Source organism: Benincasa hispida, chromosome 3, assembly GCF_009727055.1.
Source record: "Benincasa hispida cultivar B227 chromosome 3, ASM972705v1, whole genome shotgun sequence".
Lineage (NCBI taxonomy): Eukaryota > Viridiplantae > Streptophyta > Magnoliopsida > Cucurbitales > Cucurbitaceae > Benincasa > Benincasa hispida.
Genome location: NC_052351.1, coordinates 52,886,477 through 52,914,238, shown reverse-complemented (window position 1 = coordinate 52,914,238; position 27,762 = coordinate 52,886,477). Strand labels below are relative to the sequence as shown.

General features: G+C 36.7%; 1 protein-coding gene across 1 annotated transcript in view; it reads right to left on the bottom strand.

Moving 5' to 3' along the window:
• Positions 1–27,762, bottom strand: part of LOC120072750 (cleavage stimulation factor subunit 77) — a 45,155-nt gene that overhangs the window by 7,697 nt on the left and 9,696 nt on the right. Inside the window, exons 6-18 of the mRNA XM_039025229.1 lie at positions 18,444–18,544; positions 14,500–14,561; positions 14,255–14,392; positions 10,501–10,629; positions 9,614–9,660; positions 8,730–8,793; positions 5,267–5,387; positions 4,888–4,946; positions 4,743–4,811; positions 4,153–4,293; positions 3,602–3,666; positions 2,790–2,886; positions 791–850 (exon numbers count right to left, since the gene is read on the bottom strand). Coding sequence (XP_038881157.1) covers positions 791–850; positions 2,790–2,886; positions 3,602–3,666; positions 4,153–4,293; positions 4,743–4,811; positions 4,888–4,946; positions 5,267–5,387; positions 8,730–8,793; positions 9,614–9,660; positions 10,501–10,629; positions 14,255–14,392; positions 14,500–14,561; positions 18,444–18,544 — 1,153 coding nt within the window. The remainder of the gene's footprint in view (positions 1–790; positions 851–2,789; positions 2,887–3,601; positions 3,667–4,152; positions 4,294–4,742; positions 4,812–4,887; positions 4,947–5,266; positions 5,388–8,729; positions 8,794–9,613; positions 9,661–10,500; positions 10,630–14,254; positions 14,393–14,499; positions 14,562–18,443; positions 18,545–27,762) is intronic.

Here is a 27,762-nt window from a genome sequence, read left to right as displayed (position 1 = left end):
TTGTTTCTACACTGTCCTTCCGCGGCTGAAGGGCGGCACACTATTTTTAAAGTGTTTGGGGGTGGAAATTGGAATTCTGTTTTACCTAAGAAAATTGGTGATTGGCTAATGGAGAAGCCCAATGGTAGGTTCTTTGGCGGCAAGGAAAAAGTCTTTTGGACCTTTGGAAGGAAAGGAATAGAAAGGTTTTCTAAGATAAGTTTTCTTCTTTTGAGTCGTTTAATTTTTGGTGCAACACAATGTGATGTAGTAAGATTATGGTAAATTAGGGTATCTTGGTCTAATCCTTAATTGAGTAGGACTAGGATTAGTTTTCTTGGTTTATTAGGGTTAGGATTAGTGACATAGTAAGATTAGGGTAAATTAGGGTATCTTGGTCTAATTCTTAATTGATTAGGATTAGGATTAGGATTAGTTTTCATGGTTTATTAGGACTAGAATTAGTTTCTTTGATTAATTAAGATTAGGATTAATTTACTTTCCAATTCTATAAATAGTTCTTTTATTGATAACTTTTGATTCATAATAAAGACTTTGATTTTAGTATTGGAGATATCTCTCCTTTTATCTCTAAGGCTACATCACAATGCCTCTTGGTGGTGTACAAACTAAATTCTTTGGCAATTACAGCCTTTGGACGATGATTATTAACAAGTGGAAGCTTCTCTTTTGTTAGTTGTGTGGGAGTGGTAGTATCTACTTCATGCCCTTAAGCGGTTCTTTGATTATTTTGAGGGCATTTCCGTTTCTTATTAATAAGGAAAAAAAAAATTAAAAATATAAGTAGTACCTTCAGCATGCTAGCCAGGTCTCCATAAGTTTGCTCAAAATGGATGAACCGTTTCCAAACCTAGAGAAGACAAAGACGTCTAGAATACCTCAGAAACCAAACCCACAAAAAAAGTATATTAAAAAAAATCATTGATGCAAATGCACAACAAAGTATTAAACACGAAATACTGAGAAAATAAGAGAGAAGAACATGACATGCTTTGGACAAAATGTCCAAATTTACCCATGAAATAGAAGCCCAAAAAGGAGGCAAGAAATTGAACACTTTTTTATATTAGAGACAATTTCTTTCATGAATGAAATAAAGGGAGTTAATAGACTCTCAAACACCAAAAGATGAATTACATGAAAGATCTCCAATTGAAAATTAAAGAAAGACTATAAGGTGTTTATATTTACAGCAACAAAGAGCATTCAAGACAACCAAATCCGTAAAATAATCATAAGAGGAAGAAGAGTCTCAAAAAATACGACCATTCCGCCCACACCAAAGAGTCTAGAAAAGAACTCTATTAAACGCAAGCTACAAAGTCCTCTCAAGACCATGGAACAAATGCCCACGAAGATAGAAGCAAAATTCTCATGAGCTTCCAACATTTTTTATACTCATTCTTAAAGAATGAACCAGGAATCTCATGAGAACCTAAAATTTTCATATGCATCCTTCGAGATGACTAAAGAAGATTGTTGGTAGTTGGACCCTACTAAAAATCCTTTATCAAAGAATGAACCAGGAATGTGTAAGGCCCCTAATTATAAATACATATAAACGTAAGGGTAAGAAGGTATAAGGAAGAGAGAGGAGGGATTAATTGGTAAAAATTCTGTTTGTTAGAAGTGGGGACCAGTTGGTTATGGGGGAATGAGGGATTTAAGAAGGGCTTTACGTAGAGGGTAGGGGGGAATGTTTTGGGGAAAATTGGGCAAGCTTAGCTTGTAGGAGTGGAATTCCAGCCCTCTTGAATGTGCTTGAGATTAGGGTTCTTTTTCTTATTTCCTTGTTGAATTGTTGAGTACTTTTCTTTTCAGACTGTAATTTCCCTTGAACTTCATAAATAAAATTGTCCAGAGCATTACTCTATTCTTGGGAACTTTGATAGGCTTTTGGTGCAGGTGAAGGAATCCTAACTGATCCGAGACGTGGGAATGCACGACCTAAAAATTAAAATTAGTACTAAAAAACAACTTTATGCCTGTTAAAACATATTATCAGATAGAAACTGAACTGCTTTCAGTGGTAATCCACAAGGCCAGTAAAGGCATGTAAATGTGTACATGAAAAATTAGGAGTACACATGTTATACTAATGAAGCGGGTTGGTATTAGGTCAAATATGTGGCCAAACAAGAGAAATCCATTCCTAAAATTGAAAGCAGACTCTATAAGAACAATATTTTATTTTCAAATATATTCAAAAAGCTTCTTATTACAACCCTAAAGCGGCTATTTACAAGAAAATAAGATAAAAAAAATTAAATCAATCTAAAATACTAATAAACCAATAGTTGATCTAAAACTAACAACTAAACTTTACAAAGAATCTAACAATTCTCCTCATCATTCAACCCCACTTAAAAAGAATGAACTCGTCCTGAACACTAATTAACCACTTGTTAATCTAAAACTAACAACTAAACTAATAATAACTAAAGCTTTATTTATTCGAACTCGAGAACGAGTTTTTTCTTTTTTAGTCGGGTGTATGTGTCAAAAAGTTAATGCACTAATGTGAGTTTGCTATAAAATTGGTCAATGAGACATGGAGGTTAAGTAGAGAAAAGATCTAAAATTTTGAAGTATTATAAAAACATTAACTTCTTTTCTTATTCAATCCAATTAGAATCGCACTAGAAAAGAAACAAGGAAACTTAAATCCATTGTTCATTTGTATATAAAATTGCTAAACAGAAGAATAAGCACTAATGCACCATGCACTTTGTTGAGGCTAAAAGCTCGTCCTTTTGTTGAATAAAATTAATACACAGAATTTCAGCTACCTCAGCAGACTCCTCTAGAGGTAAGGTACTTAAAGCACGTTCAAATAAAGCCCGAATATTTCTGTCATCATTCAAGCGAGCAAGGAAATCTGCATATCTGTAAAAAAAAAAGTTGGCAATAACTTTTTATAAGCCATAAGAGAGGAGATGATTAAAAGTTATTCCCTTGAACAGGCTATGGGCCAAAAAACTTTTCTGCTGAACAGTAAACAAAATAGAGGATATTTATGAAGTTCTGGTTGTTGGCAGCCATTCATGACCCACCAAGTTAAGCTATCTCACATCATCAATATCTCCCCAATTCTAGTAATGTTTTTTAAAATCGCAATAGCCCTACAGGTAGGACTAAAGAAGGAAAGAAAAAAAAGTGAGGCTTTTTTCAGGCCTACAATGCAAAATGCAAACAAATTTTTTATATATGAAACAATATAAAATATTTATGAAAAAAAAAAGATATAAAAAAGAAAATCTAAGACACTGGAGCTTTTCCAAGATATTCATTAGAAACAGGAGGGGTTTCGAAGCTACTGGAACATTGTTGAAAAGTTTTTTAGAATACTTCCCTATCCCCATCAAAAATAATTTTGTTCCTAACCTTCGAACTCCTAAAGAGCAGATATTATACCCCCAAAGAGTGAAAACCTTAGCTTAATTGTAGGGGGTAAAGGGTAATCTGAAAATTGTATTCGGACTCTCAAGAGTTGCAGGTAAAAGATTGTTAACTTATTGAAACTTTATAATAATTGTCACCACAATGTGTGGATTCAGATGAAAGCTCACAGTACCAGAATATCAGACATCGTCAAACTCACTCAAGAATATACGTGGATTCATTCATAAACCGCTTCATTCCATCTTCAAAAACATTATGTGCAATCTGCAGCATCGTTAAAGATAAGTAGATAAGCTGATACTGCTGATTTTCAAGTAAAATTCAGAAAATAATAATTATCATTGTACAGTAGTTACAAGGCTCTCGCTTGAGTAGAAGAAAGAACTAGAACATATAAGGAAAAATCTTATGATCACAATTTAAATACATCTAATAAATTAGATATGGTAAATACGTGAACTAACTAAATCAACATCTACGCATATTCTTTGTTAGCTACATGCAACATGCCTTTAATTAATCATGATCATAGGAGCCAGATAATTTAATTTATCCAAAGCATCGAAGGGCAGAGCATTAAGAGAGCGTACAATCCATATCTTAACCTCATATGCGAATAGAAGCAATTACATTGATTTTAACACCAATGACAACGTTAAAAGTATAAGGATAACAATAAGTTCCTTCTCTTAAGGATCAAGAGTATCTGGTCAGATCTAGACAGCATTACCAAAGTGGAAAGAGAGAGACCTTGGGATCCTTGTCGAGACAAAAGGCCATCATGGCATAAGCAACATAAACATGATACGTGCAATTTGGGGATTTGCGAGCATCCAAGAAGTGCTTGCGAGCAGCCTCAACTCCTTCGTTTCTTCTAAGAAAACGGATAAACTGCACCACAAGCCACCAGTGTGATATCCTTCCCGAAAAATTCTCGATAGCAAGGCATACAATACAGATATTTTACAAAGTAAACCATACAACAAAGAATTTCTAGGAGATGAAAATGAAATAATTCAATTTCTTCCCCGTTTCTGCCAATAACAAGACATCAGGATCTTTCTACACCCTTGTTTAATCACAAGATCCCACCCCAGCCTAAAACCTGACATGATCTATAACATTAATAGTATATCCATACAAACATATCTGAGCTAAGATTCTTTCCCTTGAACACTAAAGATTCATCACTTCCACAAAAACAGGGAAGTTAATATGATTTTCATTTTCCCATAAAACCTTGGTTCTAAAGTCTTCGACAGTTTACTAGTCCTGATTAAGTGTGAGCCAACTATCTTTACGGAGCCAAGCATGTATGTGGAAGAAATAATGATACTCACTTGAATATGAGCTAGTGCAGTCGCATTAACACCATCGCTCAAAAGGCTTTCATATATTTTCTTTGCAGACTGCAATAAAGAATCAGAGTTATACAAATGGACAGCCTAGGCATACAAAATGTTGAGGGAAATCGAGACTCCATGCCTGAAGTGATCCACGAGATTCTTCTAGCTCGGCGTAAGCATATTTTAGCATATCTGAGTCTGTGTATAAAGTAAAAGAAAGGGTGATTGTAGAATGAGAGAGAGGGAAAAAGGGGGGGAGGAGAAACTGACACTAGGAGTATAAATTACAGGAACCAAAATGTTTGAGCTACTTGAGACAAATCTGCTAAGCAAATACTAAACATGTACCCAAGGAGATTATTAGTTTGATCAACACCGTATATTAATGAAAAAAACAAGAAAGCAAGAAACTAAAATACATGCTTGAAAATCACTATCACATTCACGACATAAGAGAATCAAGTTTCAGGATATCAATGGAGAAAATACCAACAGAAAAGAAAAAGAATTTAACTTACTAGGAAGAGCCTTTAAAGCTCGCTGAAATACTTTAATTGCAGCATCTGTTGATCCATTATTTGCATGCCACATAGCATAGTCGTACCATACATCAGGATAATGGTACAGGTACATAAGACACTAAAAGATCCAAGTGGAAAAAGGAAATCAATAAAATAATAATAGTAAAATTATAAAGAAATGGATGTCAAGATGAAACCATTTCGAAACAGGAGATAACTTGAAATAAAAAACAGCCCATGCTAGAAGCAAAGAAAATGCTTATACTAAAACTTGGTTGGATTTCTCTCTCTTCTTCTCTTTCTTCTTTTTTTTTCCTTCTTTCTTTTTCATGTGCTATAAGGTGGGACTCACTCCTGATGCTAGGTCTCCACATTTTCTGTGTTTGGCACATGCACATGCACATCAAATCAATGGCTTCCCATCATTAAGGTATGTACAAAAAGAGGAAGAAAGGCCTAGTGTCACAATCATGCTTTTCCAGGGTGTGTTGCCCATGGCCGCATGCCCATGGCCGCATATCCATCTCCACCCCTTGCTTTTCCAGGGCTTTCATCCTATGCATTTCCTTTTGCTAGATAGTTTACTTTTTATGTACTTTGCTTAGTGTGTGACCGCTCGCCCATTTCCATATGCAAGGGTAGCAGATGTATTTTTGTTCAGAATGCACCATATGGGGGTAAGACTAATCATCATATCCTCATACCCATGAGTTGTATGCTATATAGCCGTGTTGTTGCTTATTGCTTTCTAGCTGTATGACTAATCTTCATTACTTAATCATGCTTTCAAACGTTTGCGAAAACCTTTTTCTCTAAACCCGTTTTCTAAAATCCTTTTCTCAAGAACGAGGTGTGGAGGTTGTGAGAAACCCCCATTGTGCCATCGGCTATTTGGATTTGGATTGGCTGACTTGTTCGAGGGCAAAAACAAATGTCGCACAATCGCCTTGAGACCCTTACGAGGGTGCGATTGATGTATGTATATGCTTGGGTCAACCATAGATCGACCAAAAGGTTGAATCCTTGTTTGGAAGGAGGCACAGGGAAAATGAAAGCAATGGACTCTACGGCCTTGCCTATTACAGGTATGGTAAAGAGAACAGTCGTAATATTGGGGGATTGGAGTGGCCATGCCGATTTTGTGATTGTCAAAATGGATGACTTTGACATGGTGTTGGGGATGGAATTCGTGCTTGAACACAAGGTAATACCAATACCCTTCGCGAAGTGTCTAGTGATCACAAGGTCTACGTCCACCATTGTGCATGCCGAGATCAAACAACCGAATGGGATAAAGATGATCTCAGCCCTCCAATTGGAGGACGTTACCCATAAGTCAGTTGAAACCACGGAAGAGAAGGCCCCTCAAGACATTCTGTGTGTCTTGGGAAAATGTCGCGTTATCGAGTCGGACAGTTTACACAAATCCCTGCCTCCAAAGAGGAGGAGAAGGAAGCACAGACACCGAGAGTTCCTACCAAGGAACAAAGTTCGGGTAAGATTGTGCCTAAGACAGTCTCGATGTCGAGCCCAAAGAGAACGTCGCCTCGTGAGCAGCTATAGAGAACCGATGGAAGTCATCGAAACTGGAAAGCCTCTTATCGGGTGCAATTAACCATCATGGATGGAGATTCAACATGTCATCCACGTAAGTAGATTGAAAACCTATCACTCCGACCATGCTGATGAGCGATATAAGGTGGTGACCCTTCTGCCTGCCATGCCAAGGAAACAATAGAGGAAGAAGTCAATGAGAGACTTGATGGAAGAAGTGACTGAATTGGAAGATCGGGACCAAGTTTGGAAGAGTTCCTGGAGAGGTGGAAAAGCTTCCACGACAGGGAAGATCCTTGGGAGCGCGCAGAAGACCTCAAGGCAATTGCTCAACAATTTGCTGAGTTCGAGCAGAGTCAGTTGACAGGGACGTCAACCAATTGAGTGCGGGAGAATATCACGATCATGCTTGTCCACGGCATGTTGCCCATGGCCGCATGTCCGCCTCCACCCCTTTTTACCATGCTTTTATCATTATGTATTTCCTTTTGCTAAGTAGTTTACTTTCTATGTACTTTTCTTAGTGTGTGACCGCTCGTCCATTTCCATATGCAAGGGTGGTGGATGTGTTTTTGTTCAAAATGCACTATATGGGGATAAGACTAATCATCATATCCTCATACCCGTGAGTTGTTGGCTATAAAGTCGTGTTGTTGCTTATTGCTTTCTAGTTGTACGACTAATTTGCATTACTTAATCATGCTTTTAAACGTTTGTGAAAACCTTTTTCTCTAAACCCATTTTCTAAAAACCTTTTCTCAAAAACGGGGGTGGAGGTTGTGAGAAACACCCATTGTGCCATCGGCTATTCGAATTTGGATTGGCTGACTTGTACAACGGCAGAACAAGTGTTGTACAATCGCCTCGAGATCCTTACGAGGGTGCGATTGTGACACCTAGCGTGTAGTGGAGGGAAGGCCTTGACTCGACAATCAAACTTTCATAAATATGTGTTTTGGTCCTTGTCATTAAGTTTTTGTGTTCAGTAGAATTTTTAAGTTGTCTATCATTGAATTTATACCAAACTCCATATATTTGACTTAGAGCACAAATATGTATGCAAACTTCCTTTTAAATGTAATATGCCAAAGATCGCAACAGAATTTTAAATTTAAAAACAAATTATTTAGACTCTATTAGATAACCATTTGGCTTTTAGTTTTGGGTTTTTGTAAATTATGCTTGTTTTTTCACAATCTCTTTATAATAATTTTCCTCTCATTTGAATTTATTGTCAAATTCCAAAAACAAAAACTACTTTTAAAAACTAACATTTTTATTTTTTAAAATTTGGTGTGAATTTTGAAAACATCCTAGAATGTAGATAACAAAAACAAAGAAAGTATAGATTGAAGTAATGGTTATATGCTTAATTTCCAAAAATCAAATGACCAAATTGGACTTAACTTTTAATTGTTTAATGAAGCAAGTAAACCATAAAATTCATACCGGTAAATAAATCTAACTACATGAGAAGCCTAAATCAGTTTCTCTCAACAAAAACATGAAATCTCAGGACAGGCCAAAAGTATTCTAGCGCTGAAGTCTCTTTTTCAATTGAACCATAATTTTAAATTTAAATTAGCCATCTTATTATTATTAACAATTGGAGGGCTCTTCTTGTTTAGTTTTGCGGGAGGGGGCTTTTGGCTCTTTTGATGAACATATTACCTTTGTTTCTTATAAAAAAATAAATAAATAAATTTAAAATAGACAATAAAAATAAATAACGAGACTATTAGCTAAATTCAATTATTTGGAAAAGCAAAAACTTTTGAACATAAATCTACTTCTACATCTGAAAAGAAAATCTTATCATTAATTGATGAATGATGAATGTCCTTAATAACCCATAACACAAATGTAATCGCCATGAGCATATCAATGATTTTGAATCTTTAGCTACCTGTTCGTATGTGAATATAATCCGTTTGTTGGATGATGCACTGTCTATCCTCTGAGGATTTCCTCTGGATCAAATATGTCAAGAAATTAAAATTGGCCTCAATATCAGAACGCAACCCCAATGCAATAGATCAACAACATTGACAGACGATACATTTTATACACAAAATATTAATAATAATTTGTCTATTCAAATTATCATTGACAGGCAGAAGGGGCCCAGAAGGCACTCAATTACTCAAATTGGTTTCTTGCAGAAAGGCCATAAAATAATAACAATAATTTTTTTAAAAAAAATTAAAAATTCCACGTGTTCAGGTAAAATGGTAAATGCTTGCAAACGACTTTCTTCTTATTGTTCAGTTTCACTATAACGTAAGAAAACGCCATAATAAACCAAATAAAATACCAAATATTAACTTTGCTCTGTATGTGATGTGTCCAAGAGACTCTCAAAGTTTATGTTTCCATAGTAACAAATGTGGAAGCATATTAAATCATATTGAAGTACTGGATATAGTTAAATTTCTCGTAACCCATCTACTTAAATTTTTGGGTTGGTTAGTGATTTAACATGGTACCAGAGCAAGATACCCTAAATTTGTAAACTAATATTCAATTTCTACTTCTTGAGCCTTCTATAAATTTTCAAGACCCAAAAGTGAAGGTAGGTATTGCTGTATTAATATAACTAAATTTACACTTTTGGATTGATGGGTGATTTAACTATAGGAGGTCCAGCAAGGCATTCCATCGTCATTGAAAACATAAACTTGAGGAATGGGAACATAGTATGTATGTCCCAAATGCCACAAAAAAAAAAAGTGACACCAAATATTTTCAACACAAACCGAAGTAAGAAACACCTATAGCAGAAATTCTTACTTCTCAAACGCTATTAACCTCCTCCATGACATCCATTGCAGCTCTTCCTGTGAGATCAAATTTTAAACCCTTGGATAATTTCAGTGCCGATCCATGGTAGGATGCTTCAGTAATACAGCCTTACCAGAGCATGTCACCAATTTCCAACGAAGAAAGCAAATTAAGCAATAATTTTAACTTCATATTACCCACCAAACGATCACAAAAAACATAATGTATTTACCACATATTAGTAATCCTCTGCAGGGGGATATCTAATATCTAACAATCAAACATGATAAGTTCCATGCATTTACACCTATTTGGAACTACTAGATTTTGAAGGATTTCAAATCATCATTTTTTGTGTTTGGAATGAATTAAAAAAAGCATAGAATTTAAAAAACAAAATGATTTGAAATCATGTTTTGATCAAAAAAATTTCCAACTAAAATAGGTCGAATTCAGCAAAATTTCAAATTAAAATCCTCCTGATTCAAAATTTGCCCCTCGTCAAAAAGAGGAGCAAAAGAAAAACAAGATTCCACAAAAAAATTGGAAAATATGCAGAGATTTAGAAGAGGCTTCATTTAATTCGCTATAACGCAGAGCTTTTCAGGACAATGATGGCACCGATGATGACCTCTTTGAAAGCAGAGTTAGCCAATGAAATAATGCAACCTTTTCAGCACAACAGTGGCACCGATGATGACGTTCAATTTCGCACTGTTGTACAATTAAAAGAAAAAAAAAAAAAAAAAGAGAGCGAGGAAAAGATAGGAAAACCCTCGTTAAGAAAAAAAAGATAGCTGCAGCATCCTTGAATGAACAATCACACGTATTCACAAGCTTGAAGAATAGAAACATATGGCACCAATCACATATCATAAAAAGAAGGGGAAAATTACCTTTGGGGAGCCAGTCGGTGGTACAGCAAGCATGTTGCAATCAATCTCATCGACGTATTTCTTCCTCTCTCTGTAGACAGCTCGAGCACTATTAAATTTTGGTTGATATTCAGACACTAGTCCCTTGGCCTGCTCCAGAAAATAAAATCAATCATTTTTACTAGTCTTTACAGAAAAAAATATACATTCATGGATACATACATGTGCATGTGTGTATATAACATGCGCTTAAAGACGCAAATATAGTTAGTTTTTCATTCATCTGGAACATAAGTCCAGCATATAAATGCAACAGCTAAGAAAGCTACTAATCTGTGGAAGAGTGGAGAGCTTTGAGTAAGAAAGGGGCTCTTTTAAAGCTCGACCTTGAAAAGGCTTATGATAAGGTGGACTCGGATTTTCTCGATGCGGTCCTCAAGCATAAAGGTTTCGGAAAAAGTTGGATGAAGTGGATCTGGGGTTGTCTCTCCTCTACGAATTTCTCTATTATCATTAATGGGAGACCAAGGGAGAAGATTGTGGCTCAGAGGGGCCTTAGACAAGGGGACCCCTTTCTCCTTTTTTGTTCACAATTGTTGGGGATGCTCTCGGTAGTCTTATTTTGTACTGTAGTGAAAGAAGAATGGTCAGAGATTTTCCTTTGGTAGGCCTTTGGTTGAGGTTACTAATGCGGATGATACGTTGATCTTTTGCTCTTGGAGTGTGGGGAATTTGAAGGCTCGGTGGTTGGTTGTCAACCTGTTCCTACTGGGCTCAGGTCTTTCCCTAAATGTTTCCAAAACTTCCCTTATTGGGATTAATTTGAGCCCTAATGAGCTTGTTACCAGTGTGGATTTTTTGGGTTGCAAAGTAGATTGCTTCCCTTTTATTTATTTGGGCTTCCTCTAGGAGGAAGGAATGCTTCTAAGGTGGCGTGGAATGCTCTTGAAGAGAAGTTCAAAAAGAAAATTGATAAATGGCGCGGTTTGGTCCTTTCTAAAGGAGGGAGGTTAACTCTTGCACAATTAGTTCTCACAGTTTACCGTGTTATTTCTTTTCTTTGCTGAAGGCCCCTAAGTGTTATATCAACAAGATGGAGAAAATTATTAGAGATTTTATGTGGGACGGTGGGAGTTTTAAACCGACTTATCATCTTGTCAAGTGGCAATGGTCTTCCCACCCTACGATCTACGGTGGGCTTGGTATTGGGTCCCTAAGTCAAAAGAACGGTGCTTTGTTGATGAAATGGTTGTGGAAGTTCTGCCATGAGGAGACAGCCCTTTGGAGGAAGGTTATTAGAACTATTTATGGCATGGATGACCATGGTTGGAGTTCCTTGAGACCGAGAGACAAAGGGAAGTTCAGATTTTGGAACAGCATTATGAAACAAAAAGATTAGTTTTTTCGGTTTGTGGACTTTGTGGTGGGAAATGGTAGAAAAATCAGGTTTTGGGAAGACAAATGGTGTACTCCCCAACCTCTTGCTTCCCTTTATCGCGATATCTATGCTATTTCTACTAAAACATATGTTGTCATTACGGATTGTTGAAATAGTTTGAACCAGGCGTGGGATTTGGGGTTAGGAAAAGGAATTTTTGACAGAGAGATGGGTAGCTCCATTGCTCTTGCCCAGTTGCTAACCGATTGGGTGGTGAGAGATACTAGGGACAGTTCGCGTTGGAATCTGGAAGCCTCGGGCAGCTTGTCTACCAAGTCCACCTTCCTCAAAATGACTATGGGTGTCTCAAAAACTAAATTGCCTTTGGTCAACCTTATTTATAAATTAAAAATTCCTAAAAAAGTGAAGATCTTCCTTTGGTCCCTTGCCTATAGAAGTCTAAATATTCATGATAAGCTTCAGAGGAAGTTCCCTAATTAGTCCCTCTCCCCTTCCATCAACCTTCTTTGTCTTAAAAAGATGGAGTCTGTGGACCATCTGTTTCTACACTGTGATTTTGCGTCTAGAGGTAGGAATTGTCTTCTTGCTATGTTCTGTTGGAATGGCCCTTAATCTCAAATTAATCAATTTTAATTAATTAAGTAATATTTTGATAATAACAAACCTACTTTTATTTATTGATAATTTGAGTGTTTTGAAGTGTCCATTACGTAGAGCTCGGAACAACGATTCCAACGCAATTTGAATCACCTAAATAGGACCTCAAACGAAGAAAATATGGCCGAAACAATCTTAAAGAAAAAATCCCGAGCTGATGACGTGACGTAACGTCAAATTCATCAAATTTGACTCAATTAGAGGATAACAAGTGGAGCATTTGAAGAGTGACACATGGTGAGTTTTGGTTGGATTTAAAAAGAAAATAGATTTTGGACTTTGGTTTGGTTTTAATTTTTTTAAAACTTAGGCAAGGGTGTAATTATGTACCATTGGTTCAATTTCTATCGAACTTATCGCTAATATTTTAATAGAAAAATAAGNAAAATCTATTTTACTTTTTCTTGCAATAGTGACCGTTGGAAGTTGTTTTTAAAATTGAAAAAAAATATATTTTATATTATTTTATTTACTTTTAATCTCAACCTTTGATTTGAATTTTACAAAGATCCAAGGGTCCAAATTTAATGTGGTTTTCACCATCTTCCTTCTCTTTTTAAACACTTCATTTTCTCTAAATTTCAACAACAATTTTTATTATTTTCAATCCTCCATAACTCATTAAGCCACCATTGTTACTCTCTCTCCAAGCTTCAATTTTCTTCTTTTCATCTTCTTCTTGAAAGAGATATTTTATGTTGTGAGGATTGATTTATTGACTGCTAAATTTGTAAATCCACTTTTGTAGAGAGTTTGTCAAGTGTGCTCTTTATTTTTACAAACATTTTGCAAGGGTTGTTCTTGATCCCAGAAAAAGAGTCGTAACGGTTTGATCCTCAACCCTGGAAAGGATCGAGTTTATTCTTGTGCCTAGAAAAAGAACGTTGTAGCAGTTCAACTCTAAGCCATAGAAAGAGTCAAAGACTTCTAGTGAAGTACCTAAGAGGAGCTTGGGAAGTGGATGTAGACCAGTTGTGCCGAACCACTATAAAATTCCCGATGTCAATTTCTCTATCCCTCTCCTATTTAATTTTGCAATATATTTCATTGCATAGAATTAATTGCTGTAGTTTGTTCTTGAATTTTTTAATACCAATTTATTGATCTTTTTGAATTCATATTTGCATAAAATTCTTGTTTAAATTACTAATTAACAAAAGTTTGGTAATTTGTTTAATTTGGCCCACATTAGTAAAAAAGTTTTTCACTAGTCTAAATAAACCCTATACACCCCCTTTTAGGGTTTCCATATTGATCCTACACGTTCGGGGTGCTTAGTTGCCACCCTAAGCAAATTGATGATTGGTTTATGGATGGCCTGAATGGTGCAAACTTTTGTGGCTAAAGTTAGAATTCTTTGGCAATGTGCAACCTGCGCGCTTTTGTGGTATTTGTAGAACGAGCGGAATAGTAGGTTGTTTGATGATAAGTTTACCTCTTTTGATTCTTTTTGGGCCCAGGTTCAGAACACGGCCTCTTGATGGTGTACAAATTACACTAAATTATTTTGTAACTATAGTCTCCTTATGATTTTAAACAATTGGAGGGCACTTCTTGTTTGATTTTGTTTGGGGGGTTCCTCAACCCTCGCACTTAGGTTGTTCCTTTCTTTCTTGGTTTAATGCATTTCTCTGTTTCTTATCAAAAAGAAAAAAAAAATGCAACAGCTAAGATCAATAAAAGAAATCATGACCACAGCCAAAGATGAAGTTGACTTGCCAGTTGACGGCTGACAGAATTCTCAAAATTTTCATAGTCCCGCCACAGTTGCTCAATGTGATGGGTAGGAGTGATAATAGCTTTCTGGTAGACCTTCCGCACTGCAGTCATACGTTGTGACTCCTGCGAGCTTAGAGCCTATACGGTGGCACAAACTGAACAACAATTATCTATAATATTAACAAACCACCAAACTCATTAATAAATGGTGATAAGAAATATGTGATATAAGGAGTTCAACAAACCGGAAGTGACTTTAAGAAGGCAATGTATTCCATCCACACAGGGCCAGATGATATGTCAACACCTAGTAGAAAATGCAATATTACCGTTAGATACTGACACATAAGTAATGGTTTAAATTAATGTCAAAGATATGACATCTTAAATATCAGATTAGGATTTTCTTCAAAATATATATATATATATATATATATATCAAATTAGGATTTTATCTTTTCTGCTTAATTTGTAATGTTTGACACCTAAAGTTCAAAAGTTTTACCTTTTTCTGTTAGTTTTTCTTCCTTGAATATTAAAAATCTTCATGCCTTTAGACTTAAGATTCTGGGTTACCACTTAGTTTCATTTCCTCCTCAATTAATATTAGTTTCCACTTGTTAGACATCTTACAAATCTTCAAGTCCACAAGGAGGAAAGTGTTTTTTTGCAGCTTTGAAACAATTCTGCCAATGGGTTGCTTTATTATGGAATATTCTTTGATTTCTCTCGAACCACACTTCCAATAATAGTGCTTTGATTGCATTAATCCATAGCACCCTTGGGCCCGCTTTCAGCTTAGGTCCAATTAGAATCTGCAATGTATTCTCACGGGAGGACCTGCCAAATACCCATCTGATGCCAAATATATTAAATAGATTCTGCCAGCATTTAATAGCGTAAGAGCATTCGGAGAACAGATGCTGCTGGATTTCATTATTTGTCATACAAAGGGCAGGTTGAAGGATACAAACAGTGTGTGTGAAGTTTTCTTTGAAGTGTCTCGGACAATTTAAGGATCCAAAAATCATAATCCAAATTGTGATATTGACCCGGCGCAGACTCTTGGTCTTCCAAATTGTCTTTTCTAGGTCTTTTTCCAGTGGGGATAAGATTTGGAGATGATTAACCAATGATTTGACCAAAAAAGAACTCCCTGATTCTAGCGACCAGAATCGAGTATCAGGGCTGTCTATCACCTTTTTCCTTGAGATCCGCCCAATAAGATTCTGAAATTCATCTAGTTCATCGTCTTTCAAGAGTCTTCTAAGGACCACTGACGAGCAATCTTAAATATTTTTGGAAAGAGTACATTTAGAGACAGTTTATCTGCCCAAGAATCCAACCAAAATCGGATTCTGTTGCCATTTCCGAGTTTGTGAAGTGCTAAGGCTTCAACTTTAACCCATGCTCTTGAAATGCTAATCCAAGGACTTCTAAGGCTTAAATTAACTTTTCCTGCTGTGTGCCAATTAAAAAAGTCATTTCCATGGATGCTTCCAATAACTTGGTGCCAAAAGGAATCTTCCTCATTAAAGTATCTCCAACCCCATTTGGCAAGTAATGCCATAGTTTTCTTTTTTATCCCACCAAGGCCCAAGCCACTATCCTTTTGATTTCAAGAGACTACCTCCCATTTTATCAAATGATTAATTTGACCCCCTTTGTGCCCCTCCCAAAAGAAATTTCTCATCAATCGTTCTATTGAATTAGCTACCTTTTCCGGCATGAGGAATAAGGACATGTAGTAAGTGGGTAAATTAGAAAGGATAGACTTACAGAGTGTTGCTCTTCCCCCTCTTGATAGATTGTACCTTTTACATTTGTCCAGCTTGATTTTGCCAAAAGGAGGCTTTCTTTGGATAGCCCCCCAAGGGTAATCAAGGTATGTCAAAGGCAAGTTGCCTTCTTTGCAATTCAGTCTTCCAGCTGCTGTGATAACTGTTTGATCATCTAAATTAACTCCAACTAGTGCTGATTTTTTCCAATTTACTTTTTTCCCCGAGCACCATTCAAAAAATTCTATGATTTTCCTCAGACTATCAAGCATTTATACATCATATTTGCAAAAAATCAAGGTATCATCCGCGAATTGTAAAATAGACACATGAGCTTTTTCCTTCCCAACAAGAAAACCTTCATAGAAGCCTTTTTCATGAGGCCTTCCTATTAACGAGCTCAATACTTCACTTATCAAAAGGAAAAGTAAGGGTGATATAGGATCCCCTTGACAAACACCCCTTGAAGCTATAATTCGGCCTCTTGGTCTTCCACTAATGAATATAGAGCATCTTGGATTTGTGACACAGCCCATCATCCATGTTATCCATTTTGCATCAAAAAATGTTCCAATTAGGACCTTTTCAAGAAAAGTCCAATCCACCCGATCAAATGCTTTTTCCATGTCAAATTTGAGAATCCACCCACTTTTCCTTTTAGCTCTATAATCTTCGACTGCTTCGTTGGCTATGAGAATCGGATCTAAGATTTGCCTTCCTTCAATACTTTGGGTGGGTGCTATAATATCATGCATAATTTTCTATAGTCGCTCGACTAAGACTTTTGCCACAATTTTATATGTTAAGGTGGTGAGACTAATGGGTCTAAAGTCTTTGGCCAAAACCGCATCTTTTGTTTGGAATTAAGCATATAAAATTCTCCTTGACACAAGCATTCAGCTTCCCATTTTCATAGAACTCCTCAAAGAGCTGCTTGAAATCCCCTCAGAAGTATCTCCAAAATTTTATGAAAAATTCAACTGTATATCCGTCAGGCCCCCGAGCTTTGTTCTTCCCAAGATTCTTCAAGGCATATCTTATTTCTTCTTCTGAAAATTGAGCTGTTAGGCTGATATTATGGGCTGTTGTTACCTTGGTCCAATCAAACAGTAAAGGTATTGAGCCTGCACTTAAAGATTTCAAGTAAATGATGAGTAAAAATTCAAAATCATCTCTTCAATCTCCCGGAAGGATTTGGTTGGAGTGCCTTGATCATTTATTAGCTCTGAAATCAGATTCCTCCTCTTTTTTGCCGCTAGAAACCGATGGAAAAAAATTGGTGTTCTCATCTCCTAGCTTTAACCAGTTGAGTTTACTTTTTTGTAACAGATTCCTTTCCTCTGTTTTGAGAATTTCCAGTAAATCCACTTTCAAGGACAGCCTTAAGTTCAGGTCACTATCAGTGTTTTCATTGTCTTCATCCATTATTTCCATTCTTTCTAATTCCTCAAGAATGTACTCTTCTCTTCTTTTCTTTTCTGTTTTATCGTTAACTTGTCATTCTTTCAACACTATTTTTAACATTCTCAGCTTTGCAGATATTACAAAACCAGCACAGCCTTGAGAATGGACTGTACTCAATGTTCTTTCAATTAACCGGTAACAGTCTTTGTTGTGCAGCCAACTATTGTAAAATCGGAATGGAGAAGGCCCCCATTCAAATGCTCCAGCTTCCAATAAGAGAGGGAAATGGTCAGAGAATAACTGGACCTGTCTTGACAGTCTTGTTTTCAAAGATTTCATCCCATTCCTTCGAAACAAAGAATCGATCTATAATTGAGCGTAAAGCCGCATTACTCTCTCACCCATGTGAATCTTCCGTTGGATAAAAGAATTTCCATCAAGCTATTAGCCTCTTTGTGGTTTCATGCTGGCTACAATGGAAGTATCGATCTAAGATTTGTACTTCTTTGATAGAAACAACTTTCATTTATAAATAAATGAAAGAATACACGGATATACAAAAAACCAAGCCCACAAAAAAAGACATCCCTCTACACGAACAAACTCCAACTATGCAAAATAATGCCTATATGATAGTTACAAAGTTTTGGTATAAGATTAAATTTACCATGACCCATCCCCTTAAAGTTTTTGGGTTCAATAATGATTTGAAATGATACTAGAGTTAAGAGCACAGCAGTATTGTTACTAGGATGAGTGAGTGGGAGAAGAAAAGGCAAAGCTATAGTTTGCAGGTTTAGACTTGAGTGATCTCAAGAGAGGAAAGACTAAGTAGCTCAAATTACTTTGGAGTGGTTGTGCTGCTTTACTTTATATATTTCAATTCTATTCTACTTCAATCTAGGTTCTATGAGAGACCTAAGATATGGTCTATAATCAAAAACATGATGTGAAACAAGCAAAGTTCAAAAAAGAAAGTAGAGGGAAAATAACTTGTAGAAGCTCACCAAGATAGCTAAGCATAAAATCAAAAGCTTTTCTGGTTTCCTCCTGGCCTTCCATTCCTTTCCTTTCATTCACCTTCTTAATGAATCGGATGTAGCAACGCCTGAATAACAAAAGTAGCAGAAGTGAATTCTTCAATTTAACGGCCAGAAAGGAAGCTTAGAGAAATAAAAGATCTTTCCACTAAAAAGACCATGTGAAAAGAGCACCAAAGTATTCTAGCTACCATGCTTCACTCAGTAAAAATGATAATAATCTGAATTGTGCATAGATTTTGTTTAACTGGTCAAATGGATTACTGTGGACAAAGAAGGCAACTAAAACTCATTGTTGATTCACTTATGATTACTTAGCCTCAAAATCAGGCTGGAAAGATTGGTATTGAGAAAGGTATCTTTTAGTTATGAATGAGAAAAGATTGAAAGACTGGAGGGTTCAGAATTGTCCAGAAGTACCTTCGGTTCGTTCTATCAAGTTACTGATTGTGCTTATAATTTTAAATAACCTCCAAAATTTGAACATGATCAGTGGTCTCTCTGAACAATTGCCTCTTTTAAAACACTTTTAAAAGGGTACAAAATAGATTACAACGATTAAGAAGACCAATTGAAAATGCAAACACTTCGGTGCTAAACTGAAGAATTTACTAAATGCAAAAATGCAAACACTAGATTCATATAGAAACAGTAGCCTATCCTTTTTTGAAACAGAAATAAAGGTTTTCATTGATATAATGAAAATAAAGTACAAAGTACAATATAAGAATGATCAGGAGGTGCACCCGGTATCTCAACTACGTTGACACCCCATAGCACCCTCATCATATCCAAGGATATCTCACATCGAAATACAGAATCATAATATCCAAGTTCAATAAAGCCCTAACACCCTTACTAAGCCAATAACATCAATCTATGGTTACCCGATACATCCAAACAAAATTTTCTTTTGCAAGGAGAAACCACGGAGGTGCTTCGGATGAGGCAGTTGATGTTTTCATGGTCAAGAATTCAATCCTCTCGTGTAGCCCTTGTGGGTCTTACACCGCTGCCAGATTTTGCACTCACTAAAGATTCCCTTTCCCCCTGCTTTAGCTTTCCCCTCTCCCTCTCTGCCCTGCTCATATCTTTTCTGCAATTTTCTTCAATTCTGCTTCTGCCCCAAATCAACCACGCAAAAACCTTTTTTTTAATACCTCCGGCAATTTGAAGTTTTCAGTTCAATCAATCCATGGCGTTCAGCTTGGTTCAAGCTTTCCGATCAAAGCCCCACAAGTATGACCATGTTCCTGGTCTGTATTTGGTAATTAAGCATCCTGCAGGGATTCATATGCAGACCATGTGGGATAAGAGTGGAGTTTACAGTGGTTTTACAGAGGAGTTTCTTTCCAAGTTTTGGTATTTGGCAAAAGAGAATTTTAAAGAGCTATTTGATGATTTTCATGAGAATGGAAGACTGAATGCACATGTCCAAGAAAATTTCATATGCTTAATTCAAAAGAAAGAGGATGCGGTTTTTGTTAAGGATCTCAGACCAATCGGCCTTACTACCCTAACCTATAAGGTAGTTGCTAAGGTTCCTGCGGAAAGATTGAAGAAAGATAAGCACACTATAATTGGCCCATACCAGAATGCTTTTATTGAGGGCAGACAAATACTAGAACCAGTGTTAACTGCAAATGAGGTGGTGGAAGAATACCAAGCAAAAAGGAAAATGGGGTGGATTCTTAAGCTCGATATGGAGAAAGTTGTTGACCATGTTGATTGGGGTTTCTTTAGAAAAAGTAATGTCTTCTAAAAGTTTTGCTCCGCATTGGATTTCTTGGATTATGGGATGCATAAAAAATCCCAAATTCTCTATATTTATTAATGGAAGGCCACGAGGATGTATGCTTGCATCTAGGGGAATTAGGCAAGGTGATCCATTATCACCATTCCTTTTCCTCCTAGTTGTTGGGTGCTCTTCTAAATAAAGCTCTATGGAAATGGGTTGTATGAAGGTTTTGAGGTAGGAAAGGAGAAGATTCATATTCCACTTCTCCAATTTGCAGATGACACTCTTCTTTTTTGCAAATATGATACTTGTATGTTATTCAAACTGAAAGAAGCCTTTGAGTTATTTGAATGGTGATCAAGACAAAAGGTGAACTGGGAAAAATCAGCCTGAGGTGGAATTAATATAGATGAAAATGAGTTGCTGCAAATGGCTGGATCTTTAAATTGCAAGGCAGAATTTTGCCTTTTCTTTATCTGGGTCTGCCTTTAGGTAGGTGCCCAAAGCAAGCTTCTTTTTGGCAGTGATAAAGTTTATAAAAAATTAGATAAATGGAGGAGATTTAATTTGTCTGGAGGAGGGAGAGCTACCCTGTGTAATTCTGTCATTTCCAATCTTCCAACTTATAATATGTCCTTATTTGCAATGCCCGAAAAAGCAATTCTTTCATTAGAACGAATTATGCAAAAAGGGTAGTAAAAAAAACCATTTGGTGAAATGGGACATTGTTACACGTTCCTTAATTGATGGAGGTCTCGGTTTGGATGGTCTCAAAATTAAAAATAAGGCTTTACTAGTTAAATGGGGTTGGCGATACATGGAGGAAGAAAACCCCTTATGGAGACAGGTGGTTAGAAGTATTCATGGAAAAGACTCCTTCCATTGGCATACAAATGGGAAGACTGGAAATAGTTTGAGAAGCCCTTGGATTAGCATTTCGAGAATTTGGTTGAAAGTGGAAGTTTTGGCTCCTTTCAAACTTGGCAATGGTGCTAGGATTGCTTTCTGGACTGACCATTGGGTAGATGCACTTCCTCTAAATATTCGGTATCCAAGACTTATCAAGATTGCTTTGTTACCAAAGGGATCCATAGCAGCTCATTGGGATCACATGCTGGCTTCTTGGTCAATTGTCTTTCGTTGGTTGCTTAAAGACAATGAGATAATAGATTTTCAGGATTTGCTAACTCTAATTTCTGGTAAGAGAGTTTTGGAAAATTTTGATACGAGAACATGGTCCTTAGAAGCATCCGGTAATTTTTCAGTAAAGTCCCTTACTACTCATCTCTCCCCTTCATCCCCTTTGGACAAATGTCTTTATAAGGCTTTATGGAAGGGTAAAAGTCCGAGGAGAGTAAATATTCAAGTGTGGAGAATGATTTTTGCCCTCCTAAATTGCTCCTCAGTCATGCAAAGAAAGTTCCCTTCGGTTTGCTTGTTACCTTCTCTTTGCCCTTTGTGTAAAAAGGATGGTGAAGATTTGCAGCACTTATTCTTTAATTGTTCATATTCAGCAAAATGTTGGTAGAAATTTTTCTCCGTCTTTAACATTGTTTGGGTGTTCGGAGACAACTTTAGTAATAATGTTCAGCAAAATTTAATGGGCCCTTTACTAAAGAAGCGCCCTAGGTTAATTTGGGTTAATATGGTTAAGGCCTTACTTGCAGAATTGTGGTTTGAAAGAAACCAAAGAGTTTTCCTTCACAAAGAAGTAGTTTGGATGGATCGGGTTGAATTAGCAAGGAGAAATGCTTCATCCTGGTGCACTTTATGCAAGACTTTCAAAGATTTCTCCATACAGGAATTATGTTTAAACTGGTAGACTTTCATCTTCCCAAAATTTTAGTCTTTTTGTCTCAATTTTGTTTTGTATTATTTGTTGCAGTTGTCAGTTTTCATTTGCATTATTGCATATCAGTTAGCAACTATTTTCGCTTGTTTTGTATTTTATTTTGTTTTGTCTTGGGCCCTTGATTGACCATTGCTTTTATTGTTATGTTAGTTTTGTATAGATATGATGAGGGGCGCTAAGGGGGTGTGAGCCTAGTTGAGATGCACGGGTGCACGTCTCCTATTCCTTAGGTTCTTTTTTGCTCTTTGTATAACCCTCTTGTCCTTTGAGCATTAATCTCTTTTCACTTTATTAATAAAGAGACTTGTTTCCTTTTAAAAAAAATAAATAAACAAATAAGCACCCTGTAGTAGAATCTAGGGTTTTGAGATTTCTTACTTGAGTCGTGCTCTTGGCTTTGTTCATCGTTTCCTTACCTTATTTCGAATCCATTCTCAGAGGATCCTCAATCGCATCAAACAATGCTTGAACAATCTGATGATTCTACTCTCGTCGATGTGGAGAAGACCAAATTAGGCCAAAATGAGATCAAATCCCCCTCTCGGTGACGACTCTTAGCATACGAATCCGATGCTAGAAGAGCAACAGCCCTAAATGAACTCGCAGATGTCCTCCTCGAACCACCGCGAGTAACGTTGCAAAAATCGAGGCGATACTTGCAACGAACACGATAACTTCCAAATTTGATGGCCAATTCTCTCAAAAGCTACTCCTGCCAAGGTTTTCATCGAAGTTGGACTTCCAAAGAAGGAAGGCGAATGCGGTACAAGCTGGTTCGACCATAACTACCCTACCAGAAACAAGAAATTCGAAATGTACAAGATCGAGACAGTGAGTACCGATCAAGAGCCATCCTCAAAGGAACCACAAGTCGGCATATTGGATTGGCTGTCAACTAACGTAAATGCCGAAGATTACGTCGTAATGAAAGCAGAAGCCGAGGCTGTGGAGGATATGATGAAATCAAAGGCTATTCGGTTGGTCGACAAACTTTTCTTGGAACGCAAGCCACAGAAAAATGGTCGGAAGGTCTCAGCGGGCGGCCGGCGAGCTTACTGGCAGTGTTTGGCTTTGTATGGCCAGCTCCGAGACGAAGATGTGGCAGTTCATCAATGGTGGGGTTAAAAAAATAATAATAAATACATCCAAACAAAGTTAACAGTACTAAATACAATAACAAGGGCTAGCTATTCTGTTGGAAAAAAGAATGCCAATTTAGACTTATGTCTTGCACGGAATAGTCTTCAAAAAATTTAGAAAGGGAACACCATGAAGATGCATTGAGCCTTGCTGTCTCAAGCCGATCCCTCCAATGAGTTGCTTTGTTTTGAAAGATCTCTTTGATTCCTCTCAAACCACAAATCCGTTAACAGAGCTTCGATAGCATTGTTCCATAGGAATTTAGGTGCTTATGTTAAGGATGGACCCGTCAGAATCTGCTCCACATTATCTCTGAAAAAATTCCCGAAAACCCAGCTTGTATTGAATGTTACAAGTAAATTGTGCCAGCATGAAGTAGCATAGGAACACTCAAAGAATATATGTTGTAAAGTCTCGCTTGCTGCCATACAAAGAGGACAAATTGTAGGGGAGACAAACACTGATTTGAGAGCTTCCTTTGCAAAACCTCCAAACAATTCAATGTCCCAAATATCATTATCTAAATCATAATGTTGACTTGACGCGGGCTTTTAGACTTCCAGATTGCCTTTTCCAAACCTCGTTCTAATGGAGAGGAAGTTTGGAGATGTTTAACCAGGGATTTTAACTCAGAATTTTCCATCAAATTCCAAAGACCAAAGTCTTCTGTCAATGCTGTCCACCACTTTCTTCTGTGATAACAACCCATTGATGTTTTGAAGATCTTCCAGCTCATCATCTTTTAAGAATCTTCAAAATAAAACTGCCCATGAGTGGCGGACAGAGTACCAATGATCCTCTACAGAACCTCGCGACTTTAGAGCAATTTTAAAAAGATTGGGAAAGAGCATTTTCAAGGGCAACTTATGGATCCAAGGGTCCAACCAAAACCTGATTCTTCTCCCATTTCCGAGCTTATAAATAGCTAAAGTTTCAACTTCCACCCAAGCTCTTGATATGCTAATTCAAGGACTTCTTAGACTTAAGTTGACCTTGCCTGCTGTGTGCCAATTGTACTGATCTTGCCCATGTATGCTGCTGACTACTTGGTGCCAAAGGGAATTTTCTTCATTAAAATATCTCCAACCCCATTTGGCTAGTAATGCCAAGTTCTTCACTTTTAGACCTCCAAGGCCCAAGCCTCCATCCTTTTGATTCCGAGAGACCATGTCCCATTTAATCAAATGATCAATTTTGCCTCCTTTATGCCAGATAACATTGAATGGAATTAACTACCTTATCCGGCATTAAGAAGGAGGACATATAATAAGTGGGCAAGTTAGAGGAAACCGACTTACAAAGCGTTGCTCTTCCTCCTTTCAAAAGATTGTATCGACATATTTGTCGAGCTTTTGTTGAATTTTATCTATTACCGGCTGCCAAAAGGACATTTCCTTTGGATAGCCCCCAAATGGTAAGCCAAGATAAAAGAAAGGAAGGCTGTCAACCTTGCAGTTTAACCTGGAAGCTCTGATATAACTTCCTGATTCTCCATATTAACTCCAATTAGAGCAAATTTGTCCCAATTTACCTTCTGGCCCGAACACCATTCAAATAATTCAATGATTTTCTTCAGATTATCAAGCATTTCTATCTCATTTTTGCAGAAAATCAAGGCATCAGCAAATTGTAGGATGGGGACATGTATTTTGTCTTTTCCCTCCACAAAACCTTCATAAAGACCTTTGGCATGAAGCCTATTAATTAAGGAGCTCACAACTTCACTTATAAGAATGATGATGTAACTACGAGATAAAAGGAGAGAAATCTCCAATAATAAAATCAAAGTCTTTATTATGAATCAAAAGTTATCAATAAAAGAAGACAATCTCTCTATTTTATAGAGAATGGGAAAGCAAAATAATCTTAATCCTAATTAATCAAAGAAACTAATCCTAATCCTAATAAACCAAGGAAACTAATCCTAATTCTAACCAATCATTTCATTATTTCAATGAAAAAGTCTCGTTCCCTTTTCAAAAAAAAATTCTAACCAATCATGGAAACTAATCCCAATCCTAATCAATTAAGGATTTTCCCATAATACCCTAACTTATCACAATCCTACTACATCATTCTATCCCTCCCAAAGAAAAAAACCGTCCTCGAGTTTTAAAACAAAAATGAAGATAAAAATTAAAAAGTATGCCACTCAAACGGACAAATCTCTGAACACGGGCACCAATAACAACCAATTTTCACGAGCCACATCAATATATTGAATATTTGATTCTTGAAAGGTAAAATTATTTCCATCAACACTATCATCAATGAACCCAACAATTAAGTTGTTCAAAAAATCCTTTGTTGTTAAAATATATGCAGACTCCTCAAGGAATGGAGGAAAAAGATTTTCAACTTTTTTCGAATTAGGTTGCCCATGAGTATCTTTTTCTTCCACATTTAAAGAATTCACATCCTCCCAGTATTTCCTCTTATATAACCTTGACCCTGGTTGTTCTTGAACGATTATTGGTAAATCTTGGACATTTGTTGTGTTGTTGATTCTCTTGTTGTCTTTCTTGGTGGCCAAGGCTAATTTCTGCTCTATTCTCTTGCTGTTGAGGTAATTGTGGTTGGGTGTGTAGCTCAGTTAATTGATCTAACGAAATAGACACGTTCTTTGCAGAGGCTTCATCTTCTTCAACACCTCCATCGTTGATTTCATCGATTAATTGTTCTTCATCATCTAGTTCGAATTGAGCAACCTCTATGTCTGTTAGTCCCATCGATTTTTTCTCCTTCCAACGCAAGCTCCTCTTCGATCTTTCTACCTTTCTTATTCAACTCGTCTTCAATTGATTTTTTTTTTTCATCTACTTGATTCATTTTTTGTTCAATTTCACAGCCCATTTGATGTTCTTGATCTTCTTGAGTGACAATGTGATTCTTGATGGTTTCTTGAAAAATCTTGAAGATTATAATTATGCCTTTCTTGAATTTTTTCCAAAAGAACTCGAATTTCATTCATTCTCTTTTGAAAGTCCTCTTGATAGATGTTTTTATTTGAATATTTTTGTTTTCTTGAAAATGTTTCGGCCTCCAAATTTGTGTTGGAATGATTCATGGGTGTTCTTTCATGTTGGTGATAATAATTTTTTTCATACTCTGAATCATTTTCTGAATCATCTAACTCCCAATTCTTACGTCAATTTCTTGAGAAACCAGTTTGATTAGATCGTTGGGCTCTTTTTTGATAATGTCGCCTTGTTATCCTGTTTCAAACTGCATTAGAATCTTCATTGGAATCGCTAGAATCACTATAATCAAATTTCAAATGTGGATAATGATAGGTTCTTTGAGAAAATCGAACATGTGAAATTATTATGTTGGAATTCTACTTCTGAATCACTTGAATCAGAATTCTAGCACTGCTTTTGGGAGGAAATTTGACTTTCTTGCCTATACCAACTGCTATGTTTTTTCTTCATTGTCATCCTTGGTCGATAATAGTCAATTCTTGCAAAATCTTGAAAAAAAAATCTCGGTATTTTCTTTCTTTTCTAAAATTTAAAGGGTTCCCCCTATATAGATGTGGACTGTTCAACAAAGAGCACAGTGTCACAATCGCTCTTTCGGAAGCTTCTCTTAGCGATTGTGCGGCACTTGTTCCTGCTCACGAACAAGTCAGCCAACTCGAATACGGATTGCCGGTGGCACACCGAGTGCCTCTTGCAACCTCCACCCCCGTTTTAGGGAAAACGGTTTTAGAAAACGGGTTTGGAGAACAGGTTTTCGTAAGCAGTTTTTGTGAGTGTGAATAAAGAAAAAAAGATTGTAGTAGGCTAGAAAGCAATAAGCAACAACAACAGCTTTATAGAGTACTACTCCGGGTATGGGGAAGTGATGATTAGTCTTATCCCCATATAGTGCAATTCTGAACAAAAAGCCCAACTGGCACCCTTGCATATGCAAAAGGGCGAGTGGTCACTTACAATGAAAATGTAAAGAAAGCAAGCTAACTAAGCTAATACAATACATGATATGAAAGTATGCTAGAAGGGGGTTGGATCGGGCATGCGGCCATGGGCAACAGGCCCTGGACAAGCATGACCGTGACACACAGCTCATAAAGCTCCCTCTTGCGATAAGCATCACCAAGAGTTTCCCGGTCTTCCATCCACGACAATCAACGTTGGTTCAGACGACTGCTCTTATACCAAATTGATGTAGCCTAGGAGATAAAAGGAGAGAAATCTCCAATAATAAAATCAAAGTCTTTATTATGAGTCAAAAGTTGTTAAGAAAAAAAGACAATCTCTCTATTTATAGAGAATGGGAAAGCAAACTAATCCTAATCCTAATTAATCAAAGATACTAATCCAAATCCTAATTAGTTAAAGAAACTAATCCTAATCCTAATAAACCAAGGAAATTAATCCTAATTCTAATCAAACATGGAAACTAATCCCATCCTAATCAATTAAGGATTTGTCTATAATATCCTAACTTATCCCAATTCTACTACATCAAATGAAGAGGAAGAGAGAAGGGGGATCTCCTTGATGAACAACCCGAGTGGCAAGTATCCTACCTCTTGGTCTTCCATTGATGAA